Source organism: Phalangium opilio, unplaced genomic scaffold (assembly GCF_054372755.1).
Source record: "Phalangium opilio isolate 3A_F unplaced genomic scaffold, DU_Popi_V2 ptg000024l_1, whole genome shotgun sequence".
NCBI classification, from domain to species: domain Eukaryota; kingdom Metazoa; phylum Arthropoda; class Arachnida; order Opiliones; family Phalangiidae; genus Phalangium; species Phalangium opilio.
The window spans coordinates 3,869,824-3,897,691 of NW_028324155.1; the positions used below are offsets into that span (position 1 = coordinate 3,869,824).

General features: G+C 33.9%; 1 protein-coding gene and 2 long non-coding RNA genes across 3 annotated transcripts; 1 reads left to right on the forward strand and 2 right to left on the reverse strand.

The window, feature by feature from the left end:
- Positions 1–111: 111 nt before the first annotated feature.
- Positions 112–2,281, forward strand: LOC149692248 (uncharacterized). The gene is made up of 2 exons (XR_016382654.1): positions 112–1,510; positions 1,912–2,281. It is a non-coding gene; the product is annotated as an uncharacterized LOC149692248 (long non-coding RNA).
- Positions 2,104–16,545, reverse strand: LOC149692249 (protogenin-like). The gene is made up of 18 exons (XM_089867950.1): positions 16,015–16,545; positions 14,446–14,591; positions 14,179–14,356; positions 13,932–14,079; positions 13,655–13,788; positions 13,439–13,585; positions 13,205–13,372; positions 12,858–13,145; positions 12,492–12,785; positions 12,236–12,427; positions 11,506–11,631; positions 11,248–11,439; positions 11,074–11,190; positions 10,713–11,009; positions 9,761–10,199; positions 9,478–9,667; positions 9,179–9,304; positions 2,104–9,101 (listed from the first exon to the last, which is right to left on the reverse strand). Exons 1-18 carry the CDS (start codon positions 16,079–16,081, stop codon positions 8,577–8,579), a joined length of 3,774 nt encoding a protein of 1,257 aa, XP_089724076.1. The 5' UTR covers positions 16,082–16,545; the 3' UTR covers positions 2,104–8,576.
- Positions 16,546–21,502: 4,957 nt separating this feature from the next.
- LOC149692250 (uncharacterized) lies at positions 21,503–27,733 on the reverse strand. The gene is made up of 2 exons (XR_016382655.1): positions 22,397–27,733; positions 21,503–21,994 (listed from the first exon to the last, which is right to left on the reverse strand). It is a non-coding gene; the product is annotated as an uncharacterized LOC149692250 (long non-coding RNA).
- Positions 27,734–27,868: the final 135 nt, after the last annotated feature.

Genomic DNA, 27,868 nt, shown 5'->3' on the forward strand with positions numbered 1-27,868 from the left:
AACTTTTATCAAAATTACAGATTTTGGATTAATTGCGACCTAAAATATTTAGCGTGTGTGCCTACTTAATTACGTACATCTAGAACTTCAGCATCTTAAAATCGTAAGTCAAATTTTTATTTATTCTAGTAGTTAGTACTTGAGTGACTACTTGTAAGTGGTAAAGTTTATTTTTGTCACAAAATACGATGGTTATAACGCTTTCTGAGAAAGCGAACCTTCGATATGTGCATATGTACAACAAATGTTAATGGGAATTATACACGTTAAACTTATTGTCAGCGCTGACAAATTTGGGGTGAAATCGTTACTAAGGGGTGTACAGTAGGTTAACTTGTTTTCTAAGCAACTTTAGTCGAAATATTTCAAAGTCCCTTAACCAATATTATGCTGGGAAGTAGTAGTTGTGTTGGTGGTAAACACGTGCAAATCGCTTTACGAAAGTTTGGGGTGAAACTGTGGGGATTCTTAAAAACGCGCTTTCATTTTATTTTAAGTATACCTTTACAAGTATCCCTTAAAAATCTCTACCCTAAAATATGTCAAACTGTGACAAATGGACAATAAAGCTTATTTGAAGAAAACTTCTCAGAAAAGGGGTAATTGGTGCAGCATCTCTTAAGAGATTGTTATCGCACGTGGGAATTGGGGAAACTTGGGCAAGACATTGTAAAGCCTACAGTCTAGCCGGCTTCTTGGCGCCGTATGCTATACTGGACACTGTGAGCCCTCCTCACCTTTCTAGGTGAGCGAGCTATATTGTAAAATCAGATATCTAAGAACCTTTCAACTCGATGGACCCCCTCAGGCAACCTTTTAGCAAAAAAAAAAACTAAAAATAAAAATCTCTGTTTCTTGTTACTACCGTTTTAACTCGCGTCATTCAATTTTCTTGAAACATGGAAACTCATCCTAATCAGCCATAGCTAGCTTTTCTTTTCAGTCCGAGAGCTAGACCTAATTCAATATCTCTCCCAGAGTAGTTACAGCTATAACATACTCAAAGGGCATCCCCGTATCTCTAGTAGAACCAGAGTTATGAGCCTCCAAAGTTGGGTGTAATGATATTCCTATGGAGGGGGTATGTTTATGAACATTTTCTTCAATTACTTGGCCCCTGTTTACTCGATCCCCAAGTTTTTAGTATGGTTGGATGGGGGACAAATAGGACTATAACATACTCAAAGGGCATCCCCGTATCTCTAGTAGAACCAGAGTTATGAGCCTCCAAAGTTGGGTGTAATGATATTCCTATGGAGGGGGTATGTTTATGAACATTTTCTTCAATTACTTGGCCCCTGTTTACTCGATCCCCAAGTTTTTAGTATGGTTGGATGGGGGACAAATAGGACTATAACATACTCAAAGGGCATCCCCGTATCTCTAGTAGAACCAGAGTTATGAGCCTCCAAAGTTGGGTGTAATGATATTCCTATGGAGGGGGTATGTTTATGAACATTTTCTTCAATTACTTGGCCCCTGTTTACTCGATCCCCAAGTTTTTAGTATGGTTGGATGGGGGACAAATAGGACTATAACATACTCAAAGGGCATCCCCGTTTCTCTAGTAGAACCAGAGTTATGAGCCTCCAAAGTTGGGTGTAATGATATTCCTATGGAGGGGGTATGTTTATGAAAATTTTCTTCAATTACTTGGCCCCTGTTTATTCGATCCCCAAGTTTTTAGTATGGTTGGATGGGGGACAAATAGGACTATAACATACTCAAAGGACATCCCCGTATCTCTAGTAGAACCAGAGTTATGAGCCTCAAAAATTGGGTGTAATGATATTCCTATGGAGGGGGTATGTTTGTGAACATTTTCCTCAATTACTTGGCCCCTGTTGACTCGATCCCCAAGTTTTTAGTATGGTTGGATGGGGGACAAATAGGACTATAACATACTCAAAGGACATCCCCGTATCTCTAGTAGAACCAGAGTTATGAGCCTCCAAAGTTGCCCCAACTTGTTACAGAAGTAACTTTAGTCTCAAACACGGCGCTGATAGTAGTAATTGTAGAAAGAATTAGACGTACGAAACCTGCGGATAACGTGACTAGTATCTGAAAATACGATAAAATCCCCATGAAATAAAGAATACGTTTTTGTCATTTCTGATAATATCAGTACTTATTTATTAATGACGAGAACTGTACATAATGTTTTATGATTTTTTTTCTTCTTCTTTCATCTATTTTTAATTTGTACATCATACTTTATTTCTTATAAAAGATTTTTAATGATGGTACAGTATAGCAGCAACTTACTGTTTTAATTATTTTTGTACAACACTAGAAATTAAGCCATCGGTAGAAAAATAATTTTACTTAACAAAAAAAAAAAAAAGAAAAAAATAATTGACAGAAGTTGTTTTTGTTGTTGTTGTTGTTTCATTAGGAAGTGTTCTTAGGCATTTTTATTAAAAAATGTTGCCAACTCTCGCCAGGGAGGTATTTACTCTTTAATTAATTCGAGACTTAAAAGAGAGCGATGGAAAAATACGGCAGCGGAAGTTGTTGTTCTGTTGTTAGTTTCTTTAATTAAGTACTCATTAAAAACGAGGATAAAGTGGTTAAAAGTTTAATACTATTTTTTTTACGACAACGGTTTTAGGTTTTAGGTAATTGTGGTTTTATTTAATCCAAAACTATATCGCGAGAAGGAAAAAAAGCATATATAAAAAAAATATTGAGATATCTGAGGTAGTATCTATGAGTAAAAAATAAATCGATGACGCGAATTACGAAACTTATTTGTTTTTCGTTATTTTAGTAAATTCCCTGGAGAAAATGGCACATTTTTTATTTATTATTTTGTTTGTTTTTCGTATGAAGAATCCTTATATTTTATATTTTATTTCGGGAGAGGGTGAGGTAGTTTCGAACCAAAAATACAAAAAAAAATTATATATTGGTGTAAAAACAAAATTATGAATTCGATTTTTCTTTTCTTCTTTAGCTAATGAATATATCGTCATAAAATAACTCACTTAAAAAAAAAACAACTTTCCCACCTCAACCTACCGTTCTTTATCTTACACACACTGTAAACCTTAGATAAGTTTTTTTATTTTTTAGTTTTATATGAATTTTAAACTAAAAAAAAAATTTTTTTTTAGAAATAAATTTAAAACTGTTTAGAGCAAAAGTTCCGTAATTAACTGTAGCTCTACCGTTTTTTTTTTAGAATTTAATTTTTTTCGTTTCACTTTATATGGTTATTATTATAGCAATAACTATGATTTTTTTTAACGCTACAAGTATTCAAAAAGGGATATTTTTTGGGGGGGGGGGTTAATTATTTTTTTTACATAATTTATTTGGGGGGGAGGGGCTTTTGGATACATTTTTTTTTTTCATTTATTTATCTAATAGATTAATCACCGGTTAACGCTGTACCCAATTTTTTTTTTTTTTCATTTAAATTAAGACAAACACTTAGAAAAAGGGTGGAGAGGGAAAAAGAGAAATTTTTTTTATTCTAATTTTTTTTTTTTTTTTCAAATATATTCAAAAAGTTAAAGTTGTTAAAAGCCGCGGAAAATTAGTCAATTAGTTTTTAAATAAGCTACAAATTTAACAACCAATAATAATAATATTTAAATTTCTTATATAAATTTCCTACATACGCATTTGCATTTTTTTTTGCAAAAACCAAAAAAAAAACAATTCAAATATTTTTTTTTTTTGTTTGCCCTTCAAATTATAATTGCGATACCAATTACAAATAAATTTATTTTGTTGATTATACTATCACAAAATAAAACAAATTATTTGTTTTATATATAACTCGACACACCAAAACATTCTTGTGTTTTTTTTTTCAACTCTTATTTTTTTTTTTTTTCACTACACATTCTAAATCTTAAATTACTTTTTCACAATTCTTTCACATTTTTTTTTATGAAGCCCAACGTCTAAATTATTTTTACTTTTCCGTCAATCTTTTGCGGTAATCCATTTTTTATTTTTTTATATTTTTATATATTTTTTTTTAATTTTACTTTTAACATTAACATCATGATTTTTTTTAAAATATAAATTTACATATTTTTTTAATCATCCCGAATATGTATGTAATTGTAATTAGCCCCATTTTTCATGTTATTTACTTCGACATAACCACCACACTTTTTTTTTGCATTTGTTTTTATATAGTTTTGGAGAGAAAATTTAACTTGCATTTTATTTTATTTTTATTTTTTTAATACTAAATTAGCAATATTTCTTCGTTGAATTATTTTTATTTTAAGAAGAAAATTTAGCGGCGTCTAATATTCCATAATTATCATTTTGTTCAAATTGTATTATGGAAATTAAGCGTTTGATTTTAATTAACTTTTACATTATCCATCTAAACTCTTTTATCGGAAGAAATTAATTTTTTTTTTTTTTTGCAAAATGAGATTAGTGAAAATTCATTCTCTTTAAGTCTTCAATCTTTTTCATTTTACTACAGTTATATATATTTATATAATTTTTTTGTTTTTTTTTTTGCGTTAATTGACAAATATTTTAGGTCTGAATTATGATTTTTAATGCTTTTTTTAACGGAGACCTCACGTTCGGTATACGTACAATATATTACACACTATCTTACAGTGAGCATTTTTTTTTTTTTTTGAATTTTTAAATCCCATTTTTCTTATCTCCACTCCAACATTTTCATTTTTGCTTTTGATGTTGTTTTTTTTTAATTTTCCTTTCACAAACAAATCTTTTTTATTTTATTTATTTTTTTCATAGTCGAAATTTAAACACTACCTTTTGGAAATTTTAAAAAACAACACACATAATAATAATAATAATAATAATAATAAGCGTTAAAAAAAATACATTAGGCTCTAAATTACATTTGAAAAAAAAAACCAAAAAGGAATGGGGGTACGTTCACAGAACCAAAATTTTTTGGTTTTTTGGCCTTAGTACAATTTGATAGATTTTTATATTTAAAATGAACCGATATTCAAATTTATTAAAAATAAAATAAATTTGTACACGAGTTTCGGAATACGCTAATTCATTTAAAATTAAATGAATAGCTAAAGGCGTTTATGTTTTAAATTGGTAATATCAAGAAGCGATATCTATTTTACTAGGGAGAAGGTAAATAAATTCGCCACATTTCTACTTTCTAGCTTTATCTCAGTCCTCTAAATTACAACCAGCATCTCATTGGTTCTTGAAAACTCACGTCGGCGTGGCGACGCGAATGACGAAAATTACAGTCATATTTTCCGACTAAGTAGAGGCGAAATAGCCCGGCGGCCGCCTTTTACGTCCCCCCTTGTATTTTGAAAGGGGGACTGGGACTATGGCGCGCTAATACTTCGGAATCTTATAACTTCTCCCTAGTAAACTAGATATGGCTTCTTGGTAATATTAACCACACCCAATTTAATAAGAAATAAAAATTAAAATACGGTGTCAATTTCACGAGTTAAATCAATTATTCAATTGAAAACCAATCAATTTAAATAACATGTTTCCTACCAAATATTAATTAGGGCTATAATTAAAATAATATCAGTTCATTTTATATATATACCAAAATCTATCAAATCAGGAGGATTTTTGTATACCAGCTACCAGTTTAATTTAATAAGACTTTTTTTTACGACATATCATATCGATAACTGACAGCTCAAAGGGGAACGAGAGATTATTGTTGAATCCGCTCTTTTACATTTTTTAAGCTTTTTTTTTTCTTACGTTTGTATCCCTGAGACAAAAAATAAACCCTATGAGCCTACGCAAATATACAATGAGGTAGATCTGGGGGGAATTTAAAAAAAAATGCTGCTTGGGTTCTATTGTTGTGCGGTTGTTTTGCCAGTTTTTTGTAACGATTTATATTTATATATATAAATATTTCGTCAATATATTCCGAGACTTTTAGTGCCCTTTCTCTAAAATCTCTTTTTATGTTTTCCGTTTTTTTTTTTAAAAATAATAATAATAATTATAATTATAATATTATTATAAAATAATTAGTATTTAGTGCTGAATGGTCGTAGGTTAACTAATAAAAATAATAAACGAAAGCTTAGACACCCGATGAATGAATGAATAAAAACTGAGAATTACCTGAAGATTTCCAGATTTTTTTTAAGGGTTTTTTTTACTTTTTAGGTTTAGGTCTAAATTGGGAAGACTGTTTTAAATTACGCACAGGATGGGGAGAGGAATTGTTATTTTTGTTTTCATTAATGATGAACATGTATATAAGATGAGAAATGTTAATTTTTTTTATAGGCCTTCCGAACTTTTTTTTTTTATTTAGCTTTTTAATTTGTGTTTATTTATGTTTGTTTTTTCAAGGAATATTGTTTTGGTTTTAAGGCCTTTGGAAAGACCAGAATTTTTAACCATTATTATCATATTTTTTTTTTTTTTTTTTTTTTTTGCAATTGCTCGTTACAAATTTGATCAAGGCACTTATTTGAACTTTAGAGATAAGGTTTATTATTATTTATTTTTTTTTTGTTGTTTTTTAGTTGTTTTTTATTATTAACCGCTACCCTATTTGACCAGTGGCATCTCGGCGGCGGCGAGAAATAACTAATTACCTAATACATATTGATTTATGTTGTTTTTTTATGTTTTCGTAAAAATGTGTGCGCTAATGTTGTTTGTTTTTAATGTTTTTTTATATATAAACACGTACGCAAAGAGTTATTGAGCTTCTTCGCAAATTTTTTGTTTTTCATTTTTTTTATCAGGTACAATAATAAGGATAGTCTGAAAAAATATTTTTTAAACATATTTCTAAAGTTATAAAAAATTATTTCTCCTACGGTTCCCGCATGTTTATTTTTTTTTTAGTAGTAGTTTTATAAAACGGCTATAGTTAGGTGCGCTACTCATGTATGTATGTATGTTTGTTTGTTTAGTACCAGGGAAGGCGCGATGTGTTTTTCGGTAATTGTAATATCTTTGAAAAGGTATATTGTTATTGAGCCACGTAGCTAACGGTTTTCTGTTTAAAATATTATATTACGATACAAGAACTCGGTCGGTCGTCGTTGTTCTTATTATTTACCATTTGTACGTAAAAAAAAACCCCAAAAAGGAAAAAAAAAACAAAAACAAATTGGTAATATTTATTTACCAACCAGATTTTGTTTTAATATTATAGAATAGATCAAGAGAGAGATTAGTAAAATATTCTAAAATAGCCTGCATATGTAAAAAATGTTTTAAAGCACTGTATTTGTTTGTTTGTTTATTTTAATGGGGGGTTTTTTGTTTGTTTATCGTGTGTGACTAAGATGTAAATGTTTATTTATTTATTTATTTCGTGAAAATGATTTGGTTTATTTATTTATTTGAGATTTAGAATATAAAGCCATTGTTTAATAAATACTTAAAAAACGGCACTTTTTTTGTTTGTTTGTTTGTTTGTTTAATGATGTCTAATGTCTATTTTGGTTTGTAGTAACGTACGTGTAAATGCCATTTATTATTTTTATAGTTAAAAAATATTTTTGTTGAAGAAATGCCACTGGTCTATCATAGGTGTGTTTGTTTGTTTGTTTAATGTTTATTTTCGTTTATTAAACGTTAATTGCGCTAAAAGACCGATTATTTTTGTGTTTCTAACCATAAAGATACAGAGAGAGAGAGAGATAAATATTGATTGTTATAAACAGTTGTTTACTATAGTTAAGAAGAAATAGTTCAATTAATGTAACGAGGTTTAATTAATAATTAAGAATAGTTTAAGGGCAAAAATAATTTAAATATATTTGTTTATTTCTTTCTTAGGAAGATGGTGGGTGGGTGTAGGGGGCGGGGCGAAAGGGAATTACTATCGCAAAGGACTCTTTAATTAATTAAAAAAAAAAAAACCCCATTACTGTGCATGTGGGGATGGGATTAATTGGATTTTTTTTTTTTTTTAAACTTTAGACTGAGTCTAAAACATAAATATCTTAATAATAAAAAAACACGATACAATAACGTGCTTAATAACCTTGTGAAAAAAATACCCGTTTTCCAGCATTAATGTAAAAATGCGCAATGACAAAATTAAACACGTAGGGTAGTTTCGTTTTTACTTTTGCGCTCTTTAGAGCAGCAAAAGTATTGTTTTTAGGAATTACGTATTACGGTTGGTTGGGGGGCGTGTCTTTACGGCAGTGTTTCGACAGTAGAGATTCAAAAATATTATTTGTTTCGTTTAAGGGGATGGATAGCTATAAGCTATAGTTTGTGATGATAATTTAAATAAGTAACCAGGGGAAAGAACTTTAAACTTTACGTTTACGAAGATTTGGTACCGGAAAAGCCTAGTTTAGTTTAGTTTAGTTTATGAAGAAACATTTTGAGTATAAAATGAATATATGAGGGAGGAAAGGTACCCTCTGATTAATTTTGAAATTGCGCTTTGTTTAAAAAAAAAAAATCACTGGTTCGATTTTTCAAAAAAAAAATAATAATAATAAAAAGAAATAAACTACAAAGAAAGAAAGAAAGAAAGAAACAAAAAACAAATGGGACTTACAATATCGCTAGTCTGTGCGTCGGATTTCTTTGTTTGTTTGTTTGTTTGTTTTTTTGTTTTTGCTTTCTTCTTAAACCGCGGTAGCATTGCTCGCGTTAGGCTGAGAAAACTTGGATGGTAAGAGCAACGAAACGGACGCGTTAGCTTCGTCATCGGATTCCCCTTGAGAATCATTTAGCGAAGGTTCCTTTTCCGTTTCTTGCGCGGTCGCGATAGGCGCTGCGTATTTATTACAAACTGAGTTTTGCGATTTTCCTTCCGTTATCGTTAGTTTTTGGTATTTATCCGTATCCAATGCTTTCTTCGCGCCGCTTTCATTGTCGTCTTTAGAATTAGAATTTGCACCACCGTTTGACGTAATAACTTTACCACCGTTAAAACAATTTTTGTCATCGGGCTTTTGATCTTTAGAAGCCGACCCGTTCATAGCCCTTGGCACCACCGCGACTGATGGAGCTGCCGCCGCCGCCGCGACTACCACTGCTTTTTTAGGCCCGTTACTCGTTAATATGGAAGAGTTCTCCTTTATTATTATAGAAGTCGCGATAGCTTTATCCTCGTTATCATTATCTTTTACCACCGGTGGAAGAATACCCTGAGTAAGAAACGGTACAAATTACAAGGAGGTTTCTTGGGGTGACGCGTTGGGGGTTAATGAAATTATGAAATTACTTTATGGTTATCATGAGGAGGATTAGTTCTGTTAATAGCAATCCCATTTGCGTAAGGTTTGTGATTCTGATCACCGGTTGAGTAATGAATGCCATTTGCGTGACCATTTGTTAAAGGGTAACCTCCCTGTGATACAACAGCGGGGTAAAAACATTTTAAGTTAGGCGTAATTGCCATAATTTCGAATAATAATATCAAAATTTATCGAATTTTAAAATAAACTACGATGACCGCCCCCCCTATAAATGAATGAACATTGTGCCGAGACGATGATCCCTCAAAAATAAAGAAAGACTTGCCTTTGTGTCCAAATGATTGTCATCAGGAATTTGTGTTAGCATAGGAGCCATTTCTTGTAAATCTGACCCCTCTATCCTTTTATGTCCTCCTCTTTCTAATTGAGGGAGAGTACCATTTTCCCGAGGTATTTGCTCTACTTTACCACAACAGCAAATGAAATTTGTATCGTGATTTGCAAATGTGAGACATCTGCAACAAAAAAAAAGTGGTTTTTTTTTTTCGCGCAAAACCTCAATTTTACGTTTAATTGTGAAGGAAAAACACAATTAAAAAAGTCCTTACCTGTTCCTAAATAATATTATGAAGACGCAAATGATAATGCAAAAGACTCCGATGGCGACTCCTAAGATGATGCCTAAGAATGGATCATTGCCTTCCACACTAAGTTTTCTATCGGTGATGGTTTTTGTGGTGCCCGTGTTATTCCTCTGTCCAGGTATCTTTATAGATAGTATAGGGGAAGATGGTCCCTGACCGGCCTTTGTTTCTGCTTTTACCGCCAGCGAATAGGACACGTTTGTCAATATATCCGTGATTATAGTGTCTAACTTCGAATCGGGAACTTTTTTCCATTGTTCCTTTTCAACTTCGGTTTTGTAAATTTTGTACATGACGTAATAGGCCAAAATTTCTCCATTCTCTTCCAAGGGAGCTTGCCAACTTAGTCTAATTGAGGTTTGGTTCAATGGTATCCAACTTACATCGCGAGGGGGACCGGGTTCTAATAAAAATTACGTGAAATTAAAATATGCCTACATAAAATTTGGAAAAACTATCATTATACCGAGGGGGTAGACACTTTGGATCTCTGTGTACACCTGAGTTCAAGAGTTCAGCTTTGACAGTGCATTGAGTTCAAAGCCTTCGGAACTCAGAGTTCAGCTTTGACAGTGCATTGAGTACAAAGCCTTCGGAACTCAGAGTTCAGCTTTGACAGTGCATTGAGTTCAAAGCCTTCGGAACTCAGAGTTCAGCTTTGACAGTGCATTGAGTTCAAAGCCTTCGGAACTCAGAGTTCAGCTTTGACAGTGCATTGAGTTCAAAGCCTTCGGAACTCAGAGTTCAGCTTTGACAGTGCATTGAGTTCAAAGCCTTCGGAACTCAGAGTTCAGCTTTGACAGTGCATTGAGTACAAAGCCTTCGGAACTCAGAGTTCAGCTTTGACAGTACATTGAGTTCAAGACATATTGTACACCTGAGTTCTCAAGTGTCTACCCCCTCGCATTATACTTACTATCTTCCAATGTTCTGCATTCAATCTTTAGGCTAAAGCTGCTTCGATGGTTTTTGAAGTCGTTCGAACCAACAGAAAACTCGTAGAGAGTGAATGGTTTTAGTCCAGAGATGATGGCTTTGTTATCAGCGCTGTTGTACTCCACCGTTGTTAAATTATTCTCTTTTCCGCTATTCGCCACTCTGTACTTCACAGTGTAGTGACTGATGTTATGGTTATTCACCGGCACTTTCCATTGCAGTTTAACTGTAGTCGAATTAATAGGCTGACCCTCCATATTACTCGGTGGTTCGATAACTGTGTAGTACAAGACTATATATGAGCACACGCGAGGGGACAAACAAGGATAAGAGAATCTTACATTCATCTTTAATAGGTGAACTACCCTCTGGAAGAGTTGAAATGGATCTAGCAGTTTCCTCCCCATCCCCATCTCGATTGTAAGCGGCTATGTTAACTTCGTACCATGTTTGTAATGCTATGATAAAATACTCATTAGTTGACGGGACATCGCGTAAAACCGTTTTAAATTTACCTAATTCGCTTAGAAGAAACGTTGTAACATTAGCAGGGACCTGAAAAGGTCCTTTCAATTGATGTCCCTGTTTCCTATAGGATAATTTGTACCCTAGTAGAGGTGGAACATCATCGGACACTTCCACAAACCATTTAGCCTCAATGGTTGACGAGTTAACAACAGTTAATTGAAGGTTTGGAGCTGGAGGAACTAGATATGATTTTGATAAAAACGTCAGCCTTTAAGCTTTTAACACCTGTCTAGTTTTTGTTTTACCTTTGGCCTCTGGTAAACCTGGTGTTTCAATCAAAACCCAAGGCCATTGGCTATCAGGCAAATGAGGAAAACCCATTTTGGTTCCCGCCAGTACTCTAACTTCGTACTTATTTTTGGGTGCTAGTCCTGTTTTGACAAAAGGCAGATAGATAACCCCCCTCAATTAAGGCTCAGTCTATTCATCTCCCTTAAAGGGAGGGTGAAGTAGAAAATCAAGTGATTTTTTATCGATTCTTCTACCAATTTTAAGACCAGTCCGCATAATGAAAAATTCAGGAAATACTGACTCCGAATGATTTTAAAATTCAAATTAGGTTCAGATTTAAAGGATAATTTTAAAGAAGGTCCTCCGACCAATCGCGTAACGCCCTGCCTTTTTGATAACAAAATTCTCGTGGCACACTCAGTGTCTCGCGCCACGATTGTCACGTCGCGCGCCTGATTTTATCAAATCTCGTGATAAATTTCATTCAACGCGGAACGTGCCACGAGAAATTTGTTAATAAAAAGGCAGGGCGTTACACGATTGGTCGGCAGTCCTTCTTTAAAATTATCCTTAAAATCTGAACCTAATTTGAAATAATTTTAAAATCATTCGGAGTCTGTATTTCCTGAATGTTTGACTATGCAGACTGGTCTTATAATTAGTAGAAGAATCGATAAAAAATCACTTGATTTTCTACTTCACCCTCCCTTTAAATGATGCTAGCTAGCACAAAAGGATATTTACCAGTGATGGTATACTCTAACATGTTGCCAGAAACTTCAATTTTGCTATGAGAAGGTTGATTATGTCTTCGATAATAGATAATATAATTTCTGATTATTCCTCGAGCAATATCCAATGGTAATGGGTTCCAAGATACTTTTATGGTTGTTGGACTGACGCTCTCCAGTTTGACAGAGGGTGCCGCGATCGGAACTAAAGAATGGAAATTCTTAGATCCTTTAAAAGATTTAAAAAGGATAAGGGATGTATAGCTTACTATCTTCCCCAGTCATATGCGTAATCGTTTCTGATTGCTCGCTGACGGTTTTGTCACTGTAAGCTCGAACGTAAAAGGAATAATTGGTGAAAGGACTTAATTTGTCGATCAATTGGGTGGTATTGTCGAATAACACAATTTGGTTTTCTATGCCGCCTTTTGTGGGAAAGTAATGGACCGAGTACGCTTGAATGTGTAAACCAACGGGCGAAATGGAAGGCTGCCAGGAAAGTAGAACCGAAGTGCTTGATAATGTTCTCGCCATCAGTCCTTGAGGAGGTTTGGGTTGGTTATCTGTTTAAAATGAACAATTAAAGATTGGTTAGTGTTTGAAGACAATTTAACCGTTCTCTTAACCCCCTTTACCTCTTTTGGTAACATTTAATCTGGCCGCGGTTGATACAGTTCCAACTGAATTATTAGCCATACATTGGTACACTCCCGAATCTGCTAGGATGGTTTGCGTGATGGAGAGACTGTGTATGTTTTCGAACTTGATGACTTGTTCAATGCGCCCGTTGATGTATAAGGGTTCCCCGTTTTTGTACCATTGTATTGTGGGGATAGGAAAACCCACAGCGCCGCAAGTAAAACGCGCGGTTAAGGCGGGAGGATATTCTTGGCTTATAGGGTACTTAATAAATCTAGGCGGGCCTGCAATGATAAAACAATTACAGAAACTGACGCGATGATTTTCCAATGTTTTCCCGTACTATGAACATTGAGAGTCGATTCTTGAGATATTTCGTAAGTTAAACCCGTTTCCGGGTCCGGAACTGTCGCGATGCATCTGTACAAACCGTCATCACTGACATTGACAGAGGCAATATGCAAATTTCCTTGCCCAGTGATAGTAACTCTGTTCGAATCTATGGCACTCTCTGAAAACAAAGTTCGATAGTAGCACCACCAGTATTGTCAGTAACTGTTCTAGTTGCCATGTTTACCAGTCTTATTTCTATCCTTCTTCCTCCAAGATAATTTTGGTAAAGGCGAACCCTTGACCAAGCACTCCAAAATGACGGTATCATTCTCAACAACGGTTTGATGAGAAGGGATACTCAGGAACTGGGGAGGCTCGGAGGTTGTAGATGCTTTAAAATGGTTCAAAATTTAGGTCTGCGCGTGTGAAGGAAAAAATTGACGATGTCTTTATTATTTACCATCATTAACAGCGAGGGAAAACTTTTGAGATTCTCGCTTTTTAAATTCATTGTTGGCCGCGCAATGGTACTGGCCCTCAAGGGCTTTCGAAACGTTTATAATTTGCAATATACCAGAAGGTAATGTTTCGTACCTTTAAAGGAATAATGTGTAATCTTTAGGGATACGTGGGTTTTGAATTGTCGTGATTGAAACAACGTATAAAATCACATAGATTATGTGATTTATTTTTGTTGGATCGAATCTTGTTTATCGAAGTATAACACGTGTATTTACCATTTATTACTGAGAGGTAGAGGTTGGTCATTTTGGTACCAGGAAATAACAGCAGTTGGTACAGCAAAAATTTGGCACTGAAAACGAGCGACACTACCTTCTTCGACAGTTACAGACTCGGGGGAAATAGTAAAGGTTTTTGCCATATCTATCAGTCAGAGGATTAAGTTGTAATTAATTAATGGCCAACAGAAGAGCACGGGGGCGGGGGCGGGGAGTGGATAATTTTTAAAATCAGTGTACGCACGAGCTATGACAACTTCAATAGGTTTGCTGAGTAAAGCTCCGATTTTATTACGGAGCATGCATCTGTAAATGCCATCGTCTCGTTTACTGCTACGTTTTCGTTGAGACTGAACTTTATCGATGTAAAGCGAGCCATTTTCAAGAATTTTATGCCCGTTGCCTTCTTTGATTAACTCTCCCTTTTTATTTTTAAATCAATCGGTTTCGTATTAGTTTAGATCTCCTGGTTTTTTTTTTTTTTAGGGTTTTTTAAATTTATTTATTATACCTCGTAAAACCACGACACCAATAAAGGGCCATATTTATTATCCGTATATCCAGAACAATTTAGGAGTAGCGGTTTGTTTTTGTGAGCCACTACCTCATTTGGAGACAAATTTGTGAATCCAAGTGTCACCGTTAAAGGCGATTTAGCTAAAAAAAACATTTATTGACACAAATACTATATGAATTTGTGCTACATGTCAAGGGTTATTTAAAGATTGGTTTGAAATATGACATTGACAACTATGATATATTGTTTGTTTTGGTTAAATTCTTTCTGAAGTTGCCGATTTACAAGTTCATTAAATTTGTAAAGTCGATTTATATTTATATAACAGTTTTTGGAGAGTTTATATGGACTTAACTACGTCCGTGTAGATCATTAGTCTATGGGTTTATTTACTACGTCCGTGTAGATCATTAGTCTATGGGTTTATTTACTACGTCCGTGTAGATCATTAGTCTATGGGTTTATTTACTACGTCCGTGTAGATCATTAGTCTATGGGTTTATTTACTACGTCCGTGTAGATCATTAGTCTATGGGTTTATTTACGCATGGTCTATGTATGATTAACTTGATTGCGAAACTATATAACTTTAGTAATAGCCCCAAAACATTTCATCACGCTTTGATTGCAATGGGGCATTAATGATGTGCATAACAATATTGTAGATCCATAAAATTATTTTTTGTGGAATTAATGATTTAAAATATAATTTACAAAATTTTAAAGGACATTGAAATTTGTATATATCTAATAGAGGTTTTAATGATAGGATTTATATTTCGGGTTGTTTATATACCTTGCAAAATAAACAACAATAACAAACGAAGCCATGCAATTATAAAACACTATTATAATGATAATACACTTTATTCAAGAACCAAAAATTTACCGTAACATGCATAAATCGATCGCGTAACTTAACCTAGTTATAATTTCTATGGAAAAATATGATAATACGAGGGGGTTGTCATTTTTGAATAATTAAAGATGTTTTGACATTAATAATTATAAAGAGTAATGGGTAAGAATTTTATGTAAACAACGTTATAGAGAAGAGTATCCTCGGCGTAACGCGAATAAAATAATACGAGCAAACGTACACGCGAAACGCGGATCCCCCGATAAAGGAAAAACAAATTTAGCCTAGTAAAAACAAAAGAGCCCCTCTCCCAAAACGTCACGACGTATGTAAAGGCTTTAAGCACGGGCTTTCGGGGTGTTTTTAAACCGTGGGATAAAACCGTTCGTTTCGGTTCTACTAGAAGGATAAAAAGGCTTTAGAAAATTGGGAATTTCTCGGATATTCGCCTAGGAAAGGTAACATTCGTCATCGAAATTGCCGATTTTAGTTTTTATCGAGCAAGAACAGCCATGACGGAAGAAAAAACTACCGCAAACACGTTCGTTCTTTTCCAATAAAACAAGAAGTGAGGCGCTAGGACTGCGAAAAAAAAGAGAGAGAAGAGGCAGAGCGAGCTAGGCCTAAAAGCCCCGAGAGCAACGCGCGGGTTCGGCGGCGCGGCGGCAAAAAAATGACAATGGCAAGGACTGAAAAAGGCTTACCTCGAACGCTAAAACACAAGAATAGTGTCGTTATCGCGTAAATTTGTTTTTTAACGCCGCAAGCCATAAATTAATCCGAATTTTACGCATATCTATACACTCCATAGGTTATTTACTACGAAGTACCTGTCGAGAAAGCTTTACCGAACAGAGCGTTGAACACGAGACTGATTTCATTAACCGCGGAAGAGTCGATGTGCGCGCGCCGATCATCCGAACAAATAGTCCCTCGCTTTAAAATACCAACTAATACTAATTACCGCCTAATCTTCTCTAATCTCGACGTAACTATACTTGAAAACCCTTTCTCTATCGTTTGGAAGCCACTCGGAAAGTCGCTCCGATTTTGATAAAATACTACGCGGCCAAAATGCCTACTTGACTGTAAATACGGGACGACGTAAACTAGTCTTTGATTGGCCGAAAGAGCTCTCGCAACCCCTAGTTATTGGCCGGTTTTCATTCCCGCGTAAATAGTATTTGCAACAAAGAATAAGATTATACACTAAAATGTCACACAATCTCGGGCGCTCTACTCTACTCTACTCTACTCTACTCTCCCTACTCTTTCAATTTTGTATATAATATATATCGGCGTTTGGGCGGCGCACGTTTCATCTTATTTCGGGATTCCGGACGAGGGCAGAGAAGCCAAAATGGGGGGAGGGACGAAGGCAAAGGAGAGAGAGAGAGCGAGAGAATCCACATAATTCCAAAACTACAAATTATTCAAATTATCGCCCGGCGATTATGAAATAGAGAAGGGGGAAAGTATTAATTAGCGCGTCGTTACGTCGTGGTCGTCCTTTTCCCCGTAAATGTTATTATTATAATCTAAATAATAATTAGAAACGAAAGTGGGCATAAATTTCCATCACCTCCGGCGCTCCCCCCTACGGGAAATTGGCCAAACGGTATTAATAACAAAATGTTATGAATGTTTAGAGTGTTTTTAAACGACAGCGTGTTATGGAAAACGGGAAATTAACGCTATCTCTAGCTCCGTTTAGTTTAAATTGAGATTTCCGTTACTATGTTCTAACTGGCGCGCGCGTTTATAGATTTTTTATTCAGTGCTTATAATTTTTTTTTTTTACAAGCCACCGTTAAAACAAAATATGCCCATCTTCTTCAAGACGCGACGGAAAGATATCGTCTTTCTCAGTAGTAGTCCTTAATATTTTATAAGGACTACATTATAGTAACTATACTATACAGTATAGTATAACCAGTGACTTCAAAATGGTCTATTTATATTAATGAAAAGAAATGACCTTGAAGAAATCCAAAAGATCTCCTCTTAGAGAGAGAGAGAGAGATGCTACGCTACGTGCAGTAAAAAGAGGATGCGATATAGCAGATTATCCAATGTCAAAAATATATATTTTTTTCTTCTTCTTATTCGTAGGGGCCCCTTTATGACCCGGGTAAACTTGGAAAAGGAAAATAAAAATGCGCGCCCCTGAAATGTCCCCCAAGCTAAGAGGCAAAAAGAAAAAAAATAAAGTTGATCTATTAATAACTTATTTATCTAAATTTATATTATCTTTAAAGAATTTAAGGAACGCGTAAGATATGTTTTATTTCTTTCTAATGAATAAAATATTAATATCAATTAATTAACTAATTATACTAAGGTTAGATGCTCGTGTCTAAATTAATTTGAAACCAATAAAAATTCGCTTCGACCTAGCTAGCAATGGGAAGTAAAAATTTTTATTTTTAAACTTTTTTTTTAAGAAATCCTGCCAATTTAGCCGGTTTTTTAAAAACACGTGTAAAAACCCTCGATAAAAAGTTTGGGAAGCAAAAATAATAAAAAATTTAAAAAAAGAAAGAAATATATAGAAATAGCCCTAAGGAAGGAAATTCTTTATTGTCCGCTTGCTCGGTGGTGAATGGCTTCTCTTCCCCCCATTTTGAAACTTGTTTTTGCGCCTCGTAGTGCATGGCTGCGGCCCTAGCGTTTTGAGAGCTTTACCTCTTTTTTGTATTGACCTCGAATTTCGGTTCCAGAATCCACAGTCGATATATATATAGGCGGTTAACAGTGAAGGAACATTGGGGGGGGGGGGGGAAAGAAAATAATAAAAAGAACCCCCTTTTTGGAACAGGGGACTGTTCTTCTGCTGTAGTATTGGGAATTGGGAAGGAACTTAGGATCAGGGGATGGGGGTTGTAATCTTTTTCTTTTTTGGTCTTTTGTCGTAAACGTCATTGCAACCGTACACTTTACCAGGCGCAACAATTGTTTACCTTTTTTATTAATTCCATTATCTCACGCGAGATATCGAGTTTCAGATTTGTGTATTCTTTATCTGCGATTTGTTAAATACTTTTCTTGGGAATTTTTTGAGTTTTGTTGTTTCGTGAAAAACAAATGTAGGTTTTTTTTTGTTTTGTTTTTTGTCACGAAACTGGCTGAAGAATTTTTCCCGCGCTTTCATTTCATTGGAGCACGGTGCAGGGCTGCCAGTAAACTTAAATTAGTTCAGTTTAGTTCTTGCTTAAGGTTGTTAATCTTTGGTAGAAACCAAGGAGCTAAATTGTGAGATTTTACCATTAAATTATTAATTCACTTTGACTTAATTAAAATATACATTTTCTCCATTGAATATATTTTTAATTATATTCCGTATAATTTTCCTCATTAGTAATTTTAGTTTCTATTTAAATATTATTGTAGTGTTTACTGTTTCTAAACAACCAGAGGCGAAATTATCTCCAAAACTATTCGTCTGAAAATATCAAACTTTATTTCCCATATTTTTGCTTTTCTCGTTCATTAAAACTTCTAAAGTTAATAAATTATTATTTTTATTTTTTCTCACGACTCTTGAACTTTCAACTTTAGTGCAGAGAGAAAGCCTTGGAAAGAGATTATTTTATAATAAATCCCCTGTTTCGTTAAATCCCTAATTAATCGAAGCCATATAGTCTTAGCGCCATATATTCGACATGGCTGTATTGTTTTAAAAAATAAATACTTTTTAAGTATTTCTTTGAATGCAAAAATGGAAATGTCTTCAATATTGTTTTAATTTATTTTTATTTTTCTCTCAAAACTCCAATTACTTTAAGAAAACTATTTGGATTAACAAATTAATTAAGAATTGAGAGCCAATTAATTTTAACTATTGTACGAAAAGACCTTTCAACCCCATAGGGTGAGTTTAAAGTGGTTTATTTTACCAAATCCATTAAACGGGGGGAGGGGGTTTGATTTTTTTTAAATGATTGTGGGAAGATAGTTTCTTACGTCACAATGACGTCATTCTTCCAGATTTTATTATCCCAGCTCCGTTTCCGTGGCTTCTTATTACTGAGTTCCCCCTTCCTCGTAAAAAAATATGGCAAAGGTGATAGGGATGAATGGTACTTTTTATCATCATGAATAATGGATGATGAAATTGGCAATAATCGAAGCCAGTATCGGTTCTATAACCCTCATTAATTCAGGATTATCTTTATATTGAAACTTATACTGTTTTCATTTGCCGCTGTTAGATAGTACCCGGATTTTTTGTGCCGTTTGTCTACCGATATCTACACGGTTTTGTTTCGCATATTTCATTTGCTTTTATCATATTTCCTAAAAGATTCCGACAATCCGTGTATGAAATATAGAGTATTTGAAGTGTTTCGGGGAAGATTTGAGCCAAAAGATATTTAATTTAAATATTTTATAATGGCGGAAAAATGTAAAAATAGTTTTAAGAATTATTTTATCCAATTTGAAGCCGACTTACAGGGGTAACCTTTATAATGGTTTTTTCCATAGCCCCTGTAAAAATGTATAACCCGCAATGCACCGGTGCTTAAGGGGCAATAATTTTATTTAGTGGAGATTTTTGGGGTCTGGTGAAAATAATAATGTTTGGGGCGCTAGTATAATAAGATAATAATTATATATTTGATTAAGTTTATTTATTTATTTATTTATTTGTTTGTAAAAAATTAGTTTTTATAAAATAATGCAGATATTTCTTTATAGGTAAAATTTTAAAAAGCCTTTAAAACAACCTGGCAACCCAGGGTAGATTAGCTATAGTTTAAAATAAACAAGACAATAAAAAATCCTAGATATTAATTTTATTTACTATTAATTTAATTTAATTTAATTTAATTTAATTTGAATCAAATCGAAATCTTCGCCCACGGAATTCTGAAAACTTTTCGCTTGAACAAACGTTTGCTCATAGTCCATTTATTTATTTTTATTATAAAACGCGACCATTAAGGTGAAATGCTATTAATTCGAGCGCTGAGGTATTTGTTTAAAGGCGTTTTTGTAGAATCCTTTCGAGTCGCTCATAAAACGATGTAATCGTTTTTCGTAATGACGATACGCTCGCGTAAGAAGACCCGTATAACCTGTCTTTTAAGCTTTCTTTTTATTTTATTTTTTTTTTTATTTCAAAAATGAATCATAACATAACGGTCTTATACGGCGGGAAAAGCGGCTGTAGGACCATCCCTTCCCCCCTTACTTTTTTTCTAATGAGCGACTGAAAAGACTAACGTATAGTGTAAAAAGGAATGAAAAAACAACAACAAGCGATTTGACCTTACATGATGTAGTATCGTAAATCTATATATATAATATTATATAGAGTCACTTTCTCCCCGAAAATCCCCGCGCGCGCCGCTACTTGGATATAGGCCTATACTCATTCAGTTTAGAAAACCACGTGGGGAAAAATTTGGCGCGAGAGTTTTAGCGGGAGAAAAAGTAGCGAAACAACTTTCACTTTTCTCTCTCTCGCGCGCGCGCTACTCGCTAGGCTTGGCTTAGCTTAGCTCTCGTGAAGGGGAATGAATGCCAACAAACTATAACTGAACCCAACTAACTTTTTTTACTTTTTTATTTTATTTTCTCTTATTTTTACAACTCCCCCTTCTTCCGTATCTTTATGCAAATTTCGTCTCTTTATGAATAAAACAACGTTCTACGGCCTATGAGTAAATTGGAGGAGGAGGAGGAGGGAAACTCGCGCCTACTTTTAATCCGCCAACACGGACACGCGTTCAGGTCCTTTTAACTTTTAATTTCAGTTTTGTTTTCATTTTTTTATTTAAATCCCGTTTTATTTATTTCAAATTGTAATTTTAAAAGCGAGAAGGCACTTTTATTGAAAATTATGATTTTTAATTATTAATTATTTTGCTATTTTAATAAATTAACACCACTCAGTGAAAGATAACTTAAACAAACTTCAAAGGTTAATTTACTCCAATTAGTCTTTATTTAAACTATTTAATGATTTTTCGCATAAGTTTCGTAAATTAAATATGATGTATTTCCTCCTTCCCAGTTTCGATATAGCATTTTTTTATCAAAAAGGCGCCGAAAAATTATTCTCTTTTATGTATATTTTTTTTTTGCGTTCCTGGAATCAAACATCTTGAAAGAAAACTTCCCAAGTTAATAAACTTAAACTCCGTTCATGTTTATATAATTATATTAAAACGATATAGAGAATTCCGCTTATCCAAAATTCATCTTCATCTTTATTTATCATTCTCTTTTATGTTGAACTCGCGTATTTTCGTAACATTCAAATTATTAATTTCTTCTTTATTTATTAATTTAGGTATTTATTTTTTACGTGAAACTAAACTTTTGATATTAATTTTAAATGAATCCAATACCTTACTGAGGATTTTCTTTAAATATGTAGTACATTAACTTAAAGAATAAACGTTATCAAATTAAATAATACACAATTTAACAACCAGCTTTACAACAATCTGGAGATACATAGTTTTTAGTCTAGGAGAAATGATACCATTTACAACAGGAGGTGAGACTACTTTGCTGACAAAGTACAGCACCAAGTATAGTCTGGCCTCTTGGCGTAAATAGTATCAATCCTCCCCTTCTCTCTTGGCTTAAACTTCAGTGCAGTGTTGTCAGTTCCTCTGCGAGTCAAGTTGGTCAAGTACTGATTCAAACTAACTCACCAACGGCCTGGCAACACTTGGGGGAAACGTAAGGCAAAAATATAAATAAATAAAATAAACAAATATAAATATATAAAATAAAGAAATATATATAAATATATAAAATAAAGAAATATATATAAATAAATAAAATAAAGAAATATATATAAATAAATAAAATAAAGAAATATATATAAATAAATAAAATAAACAAATATAAATAAATAAAATAAACAAATAAATATAAATAAATAAAATAAACAAATAAAAATAAATAAAATAAACAAATATAAATAAATAAAATAAACAAATATAAATAAATAAAATAAACAAATATAAATAAATAAAATAAACAAATATAAATAAATAAAATAAACAAATATAAATAAATAAAATAAACAAAATAAACAAATACAAATAAATAAAATAAATAAAAAACCTTTAGTGTAAACTACGTGTTATTTTTCTATGCACAAGCGCAATACTATCTGGCACAGAAAATCCCGCTCGGAACTCCGCCGGAGTGTCATTGACACTAATGCAGAGAAAGTACCGTTGTAATAGCGAAAATTACTCGTATTAAAAGAAAAAAATGCAGAGGGAGAGAGAGCAAACAAATATTTGGTGACATACCCCAAAAATCAATAAATGCTTTTTTAAAAAACAAAAAAACAACCCGATACTTGGAAATTGATTTAGTTAACCCTTTTGGTCCTTACCAACAATATAAAATTCCTTTAGATTATATAGCGTTACCTATAGTCTATTTTTTTTTTACCTACCAGACTTGAAATGTCTGGTAGGTTTCGGCTCGAATCACTTTTTTTTTGGTTCTTTTTAGACTTGCCGATAGTTGAGACCCCATAACTAGTGCTTGTTTAGTGATTATGTTCGATTTGAACGTAGTGGCCAGATTTATAAAACCCTCAAATGAGTTTTTCTTTCATTTTGAAAAGTTTAAAAAAATTTAATTATCCCAAAACGTTTTAGGCCTACTTTCTAACCCTAAAACAAGACGAATCTCTCACTCTCGCGTTCAGATAATAGAAATTTTGATGGCCACTTCAACGAAATTTATCATAATCACGTGACCACCCATGTAGAAGGGGAGAAAACTTTTGAAATAATAAAAAAAAATGTTATTTTGCAAAGGGCCAGTCATCGTGATATGGAATAATATTTTTCCGTCTCAAAAACGTTTTAAGACATTTTTGAGCCTCGGCTTCCTTCGATAATGTATTAAAGAAAGTTACTTTTTTTATTTCAAGGGCAAATTTTTCTCTCTCTCTCAAGTCAAACTTCTCGGCCCTTTAGATTGAAGAATTATACCGAAAAAAAAAAGAAGTATGTATTTTTGGGGGGGCCTTCGGGCGGGCTACATGTATCAAGCCAGTGGCTTTTCGTAGAACTACTCGCTTGTGTATGTGTGTGGGACCAAAAAGAGGCGCTTTCTCCGAATTTACTCGCTCGTGGCGTAACTAAAAGGACAAGTCACGTTAAAGATGTCTATTTTAGTAAATTGTTACGGATTTGAGTACTTTTAAAGGGAGCGTGAAATCATCAAATATGCTGTTTTTATTATTTTTCATTTTAGAATTATAAAATAAGCGCATCATTTTAGAATTATAATAAAATAAGCTCAAAATACTTTGAAAAAATATTTGCCTTATTTTTTTTTGTGTGTGTTTTTCACCGCACAGACCGGGCGCTGTCATTGGTCAATGTTTCAACCAATCGAAGAAAGGAACGCGAAAAATCTCGTGGTGGTGATTGAACCTACCCAGTTGTCGTATTTTTTTCTTGATTGTATGAAATTTTGACCATTGAAACTACCAGTATATTGCGGGGAAATTCATAAAAAGTAGTAAAATAGTAGGATATTTTAGACTTGAAAATTGGTAAGTTTTATTAACTTTCTTGGAAGACTTCACGCTTCCTTTAGTTAGGTTATTTGCTACAGTAACATTCGTAATGTATGAGTGTATAGGATTTAATCAAAATGTAAAATTTAATCAATGAAATTACTCAACTGAATAAGGAGGAAGGGGGGGGACAAAAAAGAGGCGTGACGTCATCCTCCTGCGGTGACCGGCGTGTTGTTGTCAAGTTTATAAAATAGATTAGGCTCTTTGTGATTAATTGCGTATGGGAAGTTCTGACGTAATTCGCAGCGGTCATTTAAGTCCCTTAACTTAAATATGAATCGTTTAAACTTAATTTAAACTAAACAATTCATTTTCAATCGACTTCTTAAAGGCACTAACAGATAATAAAGTAACCAACGGACCGCAAAGAGAAAAACACGCTAGATTTGACTAAAAAGGGGAGGTGACCTCTCTCTCTCTCTCTCTCTCTCTCTCTCTCTCTCTCTCTCTCTCTCTCTCTCTCTCTCTCTCTCTCAGTAAAGCTGTAGCATAGAACATTCAATTAATTCCAGAGGAGCCTCCATCTTGGGTTATTTTCCCTCTTACCAAGAAGCGCCGCTAGAGGCAGTGCCAGTCGGCTAGCCTCCCGCGGTGTAGTGATGGTTTCTCTGCAATTCATTGATGAAATGGTCTATCTATTACTTAGTGTCATAATTATGAAATATATCTTATAAACTTATGCTAGAATCTAGTAAGAAATATATGCATTGGAACATCATTGCAAAATTGCACTATTTTCCAAGATTCTTCTCCATATAGAGCATATTTTTGATCATCCAAATCACTCAGTGGTTACTTTACAACGCGTAAAAAGGCGGGTGACCTCGACCCTAGATAAAACCGTTTTTTTTCCTTCAAATATCATAAACAAAGATACATAAAAATAAAAATGTACGAGGGTTAATGTAGTTGAGAAAGTTACGTATGTATATGATGGGGTATATTCTACTCTATATACTTGGAAGGAATTGATATCGACCTAAAAACGAGTTTTATTCCCCAAAAGGTTTTAGGATTCTCCAAATACCATCAATTCAATTTTTGCCCCATTCTACCCTCTTCTCTCCCCCCGGACTATTGCGCTCCACCTTCTCCTCTAGCCCAAAAATCGGAGGCCGGTTTCTCGATTCGATGGAAAAAAGGGGGGAAGGGGGAAAGGAAACTTCGTGTGGCACTTCTATGGCGCATACTCCAACAAATAATACAATGATTATAGATTTTTTTTCCTCTTTTACCCAAGGATCCTCGCTTTTACCCCTTAGTATCCCCGCGAGAATGAGTACATTGAGCGGGAGAATGTCTTGAACTATGTATAGTAGGGACTAAAATCATCCTGGGATAATGGTATCCATTGAAGAGGATATTTATGAAGGAGTAGAACTCTTCTGGTCTGGAGAGTTTCTAGCTTTAAATGTTTTTTTTTCATCAACTTCCCCGCTTCTCTCTGTGCCCTCTAATTGGTGTGCAGTGTTGTCAGGCCTATGGTGAGGCAAGTTAGTCATGTACTGGCTCAAACTGAACTGCTTTAATTTTTCTGTGCAGTCTCCTGCCTCATCAATAGTCTGGAAACACTGGGTTATGGTAAACAAGATAGTTAAACTCTTTGAAAAGCTTATACTCCTTTGATTTGTACCCTCTTTGAATTCAACCGGCTGCGACTCCTTATTCTTATCCGCAATCAGAGAAATGCCTTAACTTTGTAAAATTTCTCGAGTTGGAACCGTTTTTTAATTTTATTTAGATTTTAGTCTCAGCGATGAATCGTTCTAGCAGAAGCCTGAAAGCGTGTACAGGATTTTTTTCTCTCTTTCTCTCTCTCATAGCTCGCTTCTCTTCTTTTTAGATGTTACTGGTTTTAGCTGTTTTTAGTTAGGGGCAATAGCGGCAGCTGTTTGTTGTAAAAGGGAAAAATTATCGTTCACACATGTAGATAACCGAATAGTTACTTTTAACATCCCGTTTTCAATTTGATACCCAAGTACCAAAAATGAGTAATTTCGGGCTTATCAGCGACCGCTATACCTTTGCTAACCATACAGTTTTTAACCCATATGGAAGTAGGAAACGGTTGTTAGCCCTTGATTACGCTGACAAGTGACGGATGGACGCGCGAGATATGTGCATTTGATTCTCAGTTGTTTCACATAAGGAAAAAAAGCGCAAAAAGGTACCCACCCAAACCACTGACGCCAAACCAATATTTAGGCTTGACCAGAAGCCCATTACCCAAGTATTAAGTATCCCCAAATGCTATTTTGGGAATACTAGTAATGATCCTTGTTAATTGATTTTTCCACGTCATTTTGAGTTTTACTTTTTACCCCTATAAGCTGGGTTTTCCTTACAACACCGATGTTACGTCGGATCGGTGCTCGGCTGTACGTTGGAACGCGGGTTCTAGAATGTTTACTACATTTTCAAAATACGACTTCGTTACGTGAATAATAGACCTAGTTTTCAACGCAGAGTAACGTGTAAAATAATTCAAGAAAACCTAATTAATTTTGTACACAAATTCTAATTTAAATCCCGCTATACTTTGGGGAATTGCTGCTTCTTTAAGATTAGATCCGTGTTTTGTTGTTTACTCTAATGTTTTGTTTTGAAGTCTATAAAAGAAAATGGTTTGCCGTTTTAAAATTAGTTTATACACAATTCTATAGAAACCTTAAACTCAATAGTTAATCAATAACAACAAATCAATATTTATGTATAGCATATAATATAATATTATATAATATATTCTTTCTTGCGTTTCAAATTAATTGAAAGAGTTATGGAGCTATGTTTATAACCCTTTTTTTAACCTCTGAGTGACCTTTATGACCCCGCCTCTCCTTAACCTTTCCTATTTATAGTTTCTAGCCAAACATTAGCTAAAGAGCTAGGGTGGGATGGTGGTTGAAAATTATCTATAATTCATAGCAGCGCTCACCTATGTTACAAAGCTTTGTGAACTTCTCTCTCCTGGCCTTAGATCTCTGTACTCGCTTCTAGTTTCATTAATAAATTACCATTTTCCACTTCCCCTTTTGGCAGAGAGTTAATGAATGTAGTGGCCCGCTTAACGCCACTGGCCCCGCCCATTTTAATACCAAAATACCATCGTTTCTCCCCCTCCTACTCCTTCCGCTTTTACCACCACCATTACCGGAATCAATGACCAAATTACTTATGAGCCCGTCTTAGTTAGGTTTCAGTTTTGGGCTCTCTTATTTAGAGACTACCATCTCTTATTTGCATTTACTCGTTAAATTTTAAATCAACCGCAATAAGTAATATTAGAAAGATCACGTGATTTCATACGGCCAATCACGGATTCCGATTGTTTGTAGCGTAGCGTAGATAATTAATTAATTGCCAATTCTGTCATTGATGATTGGAACTCTTTGCCTAATGATATTATCATACTCTCTACCAAATCTCAATTCCGTCGTCATTTGATACGCTTTTTTCGCGCTACTTTGTAACTTTCATTACCCTAAGTTCCTTATTGTATTGTTAGTTTTTTTTTTTTTTTCTTTTTTTTATTCTGTATGACCAATTTATATTGTACCATCTTATTTAACTATCATTATTATCTTTATCTTATTTTATTTCATTCTTATTTTATACATATACATGGTCTTAATTAATCTCGTGTTATTATTCTTGCCCAATATTATTGTATTATTTGCTCCTGATTACTTGTTGTTGATGTTTTCTTATTTGTAATTACATTTTAGTTTTTTTTTTTGTTTTCTCTTGACAATTTGTAACTACGTACGATGCCCATTTACACGTCACTTTGATGACTTTGTGGGCAATCATTCACTCAATAAATAAATAAATAAATAAATAATAAATAAATAAATAAATATGTTCTCCGAAGCGTGTCCGAACTTTAGCCAAACCCATGGCTAAACCATAGCTCTCGTGGAATATAAAACAACGCTGTTTTCGCCATCTTTTAATTGAAATTAGCGTTTTAGTGAATGCTCTTATCT